Raw genomic sequence first — 7,171 nt, 5'->3', positions numbered from 1 at the left:
CCCCCACCTCCTCCTCGCTGCCAGGCAAACACCGACTGCTAACTACAGCCAGCACAAGGAAGGAATTCAAGCATAGCGATGGGGTGCTACAGTTTTCCCAGTTTGTGCAGTTTTCATGCTAGGGAAAAAGCAGCTTAGTCACCAGCTAGAGGCCAGGTATTACCTTTCCCTTCCGAGGGCTGCAAAACATCCCCTGCATGGATTTGGAAAGACAGCAAGACTGCAACACAGCCAGCTGGTCACCAAAGGGGAAAGATAGCTGTGTCGCTCCGCCAACCCACCTCACAGTACCCAATTCCTCTTAAAACTTGCATCATTAGAGAAAGGACACAGACTAAGTACCTGTGCCACGCTCCTATTTCAGTAGGGAGTTAAGACTAGGCGCCTGGCTCCTGCCACGAATCAAGATGCTAGAAAAAACCACAAGTCTGAAACAGTTTAACACAGGACAAAAAAGGCACATTTTAATATGTACAGCAATGCATTTGGGCTATAAATTTACCCAACACAACTGAAAAAAAAAATCCAAACTATGCTTTTATACTTATTCCATGGTGTCAGCCTCATTCCTAGCCACCTACCTTTCTCTGCATCTCTGAATGCTGCTATATACACACACAAACAAACAATTACGTCATGAATGTTCATTTAGGCTCCCAAGTTCAAGTAATAAAGTTCAAACTTGCATAGCATCTTATGCCACTCAGCCATAAACAGTTACGATTGCATATTAGCTGGAGCAGCCATCTCTTTCAATTCAGCCAGTTTTGGCTGGCCACCATTTTTATTTTTATTTTTATTTTTTTAAATCCTTGAGTCAGAATGTTTCCTAAGTCACCAGCCCTGAGGGATGCCACAGACTTCAAGATGAACCTCTTGCTGTTGTTAAGATCCTTTTAAACCAGAAATTTAGAGTGTTGTCAAGAACAGTTTTAAAAATGTAATACTGTTTATTTTGCTTCAAAAACATTTCAGCATTCTAAACATACAAAAAAAACAGAACGTTGCAAATTCGTTTAAGTACAGAGTGTTTTTGAACTTCAGTTGCTGCACTGGCTCTTCACTTAGTTGACGATGAAGAGATGTCTACAGTTTCAGTTTAAAAACTACCGCACTTAACTAAAAAAATCCATACACTTCTCATGCCAGCTGAACCCCCTTCCACAACTAAGAATGGCAGCAGAATGCTATTTCACTATATACAGAAAGACAACTTTAAGCTAAATGGACGCCCACTGTAGTGTAAATAGATCTACCCTCACAGTGCATGCTTTGGGCCATGGCACCCCGGGGAACGTACAGCCTTTCCAAGTAATCACTGCTCCTCTAAGGCATCATAACTCTAAGCATGTACCACAAGAATCTGTCTAGTTTTTACAAACTATAGATATGTACAGTTTATAACCCAGGATTTTCTAGCCAATAACCATATAGTAACACCACCTTACAAATTAAAAAAATGCTTGAAACATTTTTAAATGCTTTGTTACACCAACAGCAAAGTGCACAGAGTTAGGAGAACACTAGAGCGCCTTTTCATTTTAAAAATGTTTGGAAATATGTACAACTTTGATACAGTTTCAGGGTGCTCACTACACCCATGGCCACTTCATGTAAACCAGTTACAATTTCTAGAGCACTTTTAGAAACTACAACGCGATCGGAATCCAAATTTTTTTTTTTTTAATTAAGCCTAATAAGGGCAAGAGACACCATCTCAAATAAGAGGTGCTTCATTTATGGTGTTTCCCCTACTCTATGGTATTCACATGGAGACAAGTATTGTACAGTTTTATTCATCATCATCATCTTCATCCTCCTCTTCTTCATCCTCCTCCTCCTCTTCGTCTTCTTCCTCTACCTTTTTCCGAGCAGCTTTGGTTGCTGCTCCCTTTGCGCCATCAAACTTTCCTTTAGACTTGTAGTCTGCAACATCCTGCAAAGTCAAGGGGATGTCTTAATTTGCTCTAAGCAGCAAACACATACAGCATTTGTACAGCAGCGGGCGTTAACGTAAAGGGACTGGCATTCCACAGCTGCACCCCCGAAAGAGGAGACAGCCAGCATTACAGTACACAGGTATGCAGACACCTAAGCGTATTCAACTGCCTCCAGATGATGGAGGTCTTGAACCCTGCATTCACAGTCATTTCTTTGAGGAGGAGAAGACAACCCAACCTCTCTTAAAAGTTTCCTGCTAATGGGACAAAACTCCTTTAACAGTACAGCAAACCCTTTGCTGGAGCAACATGAGCAGCCGCTGCTGCGCAGCACTGGGGGAAAGCTCTCCCTCCTCGCCGGATCCGCCTGCAGCTCTCTAACCTACTCTGTCCCACCGTACGCAAAGTTCGGCTACGTAGCACGCAGCGCAGTGAGAACGGGTCTGTGAGCTGGAGATACTCACTACGCTGGGGCCGCCTGCGCTGGGTCTACGTTACAGAAATACAGCAACACGAGAGCAGGTATGGAAGAGGCACAAGTGAAAACTAGCCTTACCTTCTCGTACTTCTCCTTCAGTTTAGCTGCCTTATTATTATAAGGCTGCTTTTCACCATCACTGAGGTTGTTCCACATTTCGCCCAGTTTCTTTGCTACATCCCCGATGGATATGCCAGGGTTTGTGGACTTGATCTTGGGGCGGAACTCTGAACAGAAGAGGAAGAAGCCAGACCTTGGGGAGAAGCACCAGAGGACAGTCAGCACCACAGCAGCACGCCCGGGGCACACCCCCTTTCTCCATCCCTCACCCACAATGTTCACACATGCACACACACACACACACTGAGTAGACACGCTTTTTTTTTTTTACTTTAAAAAAACAAACCAAACCACAAACCCAAACATGTTTTGATTTTACTGAGGCCCAGACCTGCAGCCTTAACTCAATACTGTTTTTAATTGTGTTGTCTATGCCCCTAACCCGATTTCATCTTAGACACACAAGTCTCACTGTCACCAAGTAGTGACAGCTTCTGTTAGTGCTCTACATGCTCAAGATTACAAGCTGCCTAGAAGATTTACAAGACAGTTTCAGTAAGCTATGAATATTACCAATACAGCCATACCAGCAGTATACCCCACCTACTTACTTTATGGAAACCTATCAGCTGTGTTACAGTGTGTGAAAACAAACTAAAATACGTGTGCACTTAACACCTCAAAGGTACTTACGGTGGTCGTTTTGGGGCATTGGGGTCCTTCTTCTTCTTGCCACCCTTAGCTGGTCCATAGTCCTTCATTTCTCTATCATATCGTACCTTATCAGCCTTTGCCATTTCATCAAATTTAGCCTTCTCCTTGCTCGACATGGTCTAAAAAACCAAAAAACAAGACACCAAACCTGTGATTACCCAACTGTTCAATAGCTGGCAAACTTGTAAGTAAACAAGCTGACATATACTGACTCAATAGGGGAGTTTCAGGATTTGTTTGTTTGCTAACTGGACCACCATGGGGACGAAGGTCCTGTACCAGGGACCGCAGCCACAGCTGGCATACTCAGCGAGAGGGCAGCAACGGGAACGGGACAAGCACAGCCAGAGTCCTCCTTGAGGACACAGGCCTGGAGGGAGGTGGCTGCTGATGGGCACTGCTTGGAAGCAGGAAGAGCCCAGGCTGCAGCAGAAGCACCCGAACGGGCAGATACACTGGGCTGAAGCCTTCGCGATCATGACAGGCGTCAGCAGCACCCGATCAATGGCCTTGCCAAGAACGGCACACAGACCAAAACAGCACCAGCTCCCTTCGCCTTCAGACACACACACATCATCCTAGTAGATACCGTAAGTTATCCCTTCAGGAAGTCACAAACTACAGTACCTTCCACCTCTCCGAGCATTTCTTGGAAAACTCTGCAAAGTTGACTGGAACCTCTGGGTTCTTTTTCTTATGTTCCTCACGGCACGTCTGCACAAAGAAGGCATAGGCAGACATCTTGCCCTTGGGCTTCTTCGGATCACCTTTAGCCATCTTGACTCTGTAGGGAAGAGGGAAGGAGGGGGGAAAAAAATAACAAGTGAATGCATGTATAGATGAATGTGTATACATATGCGTACATGCATATATGGTGTGCATATATTTATATATACACACACACCACCACCCCCTGAAGTGATGTCCCATCAGCAACACATCCCTTTCTTCCCCCCAGCACCTCTTGCCATCCCCCATACAGAGACTTAAATTATTCCTCCTCGATGCTCGGGTTGCAGACTTGAGCCAAGTGAAACCGATCACTGGATTTCAGTTTTACATCTATATATATATATTTACATTACGCCCAAAGACTGGAGACAGGCTATTAAATACACATCCTTCTGCCCATTGAGAGTTATGTATGAACTACTATAAAATATTTGGTTTAGTTGGCTACCACACTGGGCTTTGAGTGGCACGCACAGGGCCAGGCTATGACTTATGCCTTTAGTAGCTGGAGCTCACATCAGGAGCTGCTGTCCAGGTAAAAAGACAGGACAGATTATTTTCCCCCCTAAAAGTGCAATAACCTTTCACGTATAAGAAGGTGTGCAAATAAAGGCTAGTTTTAAACACAATAGGACCCGTGGAGCTCTGCGAGGTGAGCAGCGCTTGCTCTTGCTCCACCAAGTGACACATGTTCGGAGGCATAGTGGTCAGTGCAACGATGTGATTAGCAAGTCACTGAGAGGATGATGCTAACTTTTGGGCTGTATTTCTTTGCCCTTCTTCCCTACTATTTTTTTTTTCCCCCTCTAAAAAAAAAAATTCCCGCAGCAATATTTCCTATTTACAGCTTCTCAAGCGTTTGAAAATTTAATTTTTATTAGCACAGCGTTAATATTTAATTGTGCCTATTAACCCCTCCACGCGCACAAAAGTGGCTTTCCGCCGCCCTCTCCCGCCCCGGCCGCTCCCGGGATTCCCGCTGCCGGCCGAAAGCGCTCCGCGGGCGCGGAGAACCCGCGGGCGCGGAGGCGAAAGCGGCGAGGCAGGGGCGCGGAGCGGGGCCGGGGCCGCCGTCTGCTCCCGAAGTTGGGGGCGAGCGGCCCGCGGCGGCCGGCCCGGCCTCCGCTCCGCTCCCCTCCCGCCATCTTCTCCCCCCCAAGGTCACGGCGGCGGCCGGGCTCCGCGGCGCGGGGCGCGGGCACCTGCGGCGGGGCCGGGGCCGGCGGGCGGAGGGGGCAGCGGCGGCTCCGCCAGACGCCAATAATTCATCTTCCATTTTGTGAAATGCCTCCTGATGAAAGAAAGTGCCCCTGAAATGCGGTGGGGCGGCGGGCGGGGGGCGCCGGGGGGCCGGGCGGCGGCCGGGGGCGCGGGGCGCCGGCCCGGCCCCGGGCGGCCGGTGCGAGCGGCAGCGGGAGCGGCGGCGGCGGCGGCCGCGCTCCGCGCCCAGGGCCGGCCCCGCTCGCTAAGATGGCTTCTCCCGGCGCCGCCGCCGCGCCGCCGAACAAAGCCGCGCTCCCCCCCTCCGCCGCGCTCGGCCCCCCGCGCCCGCCGCCCCCGGCCGCCGGCCCCGCCAAAACGCCGCCCCCGCCGAGAAGGGGCTCCCCGCTCGGCCCCCCGCCGGGCGTCGGGGGCGGCGGGGCCGGGGCGCGGGCGGGAGGCGCCCCCCCCCCCCCCCCCCCCCCGGCCCCTGCCTAGCGCAGCGCTCTCTAACAAAGGCTCCCGTGCAGCCATTATCGCCGCCGCTACGCTCCTCCGCGCCGCCAGAAAAAGAGTGCGGGGAGCCCCGGGGCGGCCCCCCGGCGCCCGGCCGAGGGCGCGGGGCGGTGGGGAGAGAGAAGCCGGGGCGAAAGCGAAAGGTTTGAGCCCCCCGCGGGGCGCCGGGAAGGAGATTTCCCCCGCCGCGACCCCCCTCCCCATCCCTATGCCGCTTACACGTCTTTCTTCCCTTCGCCGGGGCTCTCCAGCGCCAGCCATATTAATGCCCACAGCACGGGCGGCGCGGCGCGGGGAAGAGGCGATGCGGGGCCCCGCCGCGGGCGCAGCCCCGCCGGAGACACCTTCCCGGGCAGGGGAAGAGCGGCGGAGGCAGAGGCGAAGGGATCGGGGGAGTTTGGAGGCGGCGGCGGCGAGAAAAAAACTGCTTCGCCGGGACAGACGGGCGCAGCGCGCAGGGTTTATCCCTGTCAGATGCTAAAGCGACAGCCATATTAATGCAGAATAAACAGCGGGCACGGCATTGCGCACGGCCAACAACTTTCCCACCGCCGCCAGCCCCACCGAGCCCACCCGGGGGAAGGGGGCAAATAAAAGCCGAGGGCGCCGCGCGTTTTGCCGTGCGACATTAGGAGGCGGCAGAGAAAAATCCCTGCCCATGCGGGCGAGAAGAGGAGTTAGTCCCGGTGTAGTTGCTGCACCAGCCATATTACTCTCGGCGGCACGGGAGCCCGGCGCTGAGAAACCGGGCTGCACCGGGGGACAGGTAGCCCCACCGCGCCGGGGGGTGGGGAGGGGGGGCTCCCGGCGGGGCAGGGGAGGGGGAGGACGGGGGGCAAAACGCTGCGCCTCGCCCGCTGCCCCGCCAGCTGCGCGCAGCATCTGCCCCGGCACCACCGAGCCCCTTGCGAGGGGGGGGAAGAAAGTTTTGGGTGATTTTCCCGATTTTTTTTTTTTTTAATTAAAAAGAGAAAAAAAAAACTCGGAGGAAGGAAGGAACGGAAAACAAAAAAAAAAAATTAATAATAATAAAAAAAAAAAAGCCCGGGGCAGGCAGAGCAGAGGGGCGAAGGCGCGGGGGCAGGGCGGGGCGGCGGCGGGGCGGGCAGGGGGCAGCCGCCCCCCGAAAAGTTGCGGCGGGGCTGCACGTACCTGTATTGTTCGCGGTAGTGTGGACAGGAGCTGGAGCGCAGGGCACGACGCGGGGCTCGGCGCGGCGCGGCTCAGCCTCGCGTTGGCTGCCTACGAGAGCGGCCTGATTGGCTGCGGGGCTCTGCCGTTTAAAACAACCTCCTCGCCCGCTCATTGGCGCGGCGCCTCATGAATATTAAGCGGCGTCGCGCGACGATTGGCCGGCGCGGGTGAGGTCATTCATTCAAAACTGCTGCGTGGAAGCGCTTCTGGCTATAACAATATATAGTCACAGGTTGCCTTTGCTGGGAGAGATCAAAACAAAATGACTGATGAGACATAGAGGAGTGCCAACCTCCTGCTGACAGATCCACTGGGAAGGGTGCAGAATTTCACCCGC

At 52.8% G+C, this 7,171-nt stretch overlaps 1 protein-coding gene across 1 annotated transcript; it reads right to left on the bottom strand.

Moving 5' to 3' along the window:
• Positions 1–437: 437 nt before the first annotated feature.
• Positions 438–6,946, bottom strand: HMGB3 (high mobility group box 3). Its single transcript, XM_074835159.1, is given in 6 exon segments — positions 438–1,936; positions 2,497–2,671; positions 3,172–3,311; positions 3,820–3,976; positions 6,793–6,860; positions 6,863–6,946. Coding segments are annotated over 6 exon segments (768 nt in total). The 3' UTR covers positions 438–1,792.
• Positions 6,947–7,171: the final 225 nt, after the last annotated feature.

Source organism: Strix aluco, chromosome 10 (assembly GCF_031877795.1).
Source record: "Strix aluco isolate bStrAlu1 chromosome 10, bStrAlu1.hap1, whole genome shotgun sequence".
Classification (NCBI taxonomy): Eukaryota; Metazoa; Chordata; class Aves; order Strigiformes; family Strigidae; genus Strix; species Strix aluco.
This window is presented reverse-complemented; position numbering and strand designations above follow the sequence as displayed.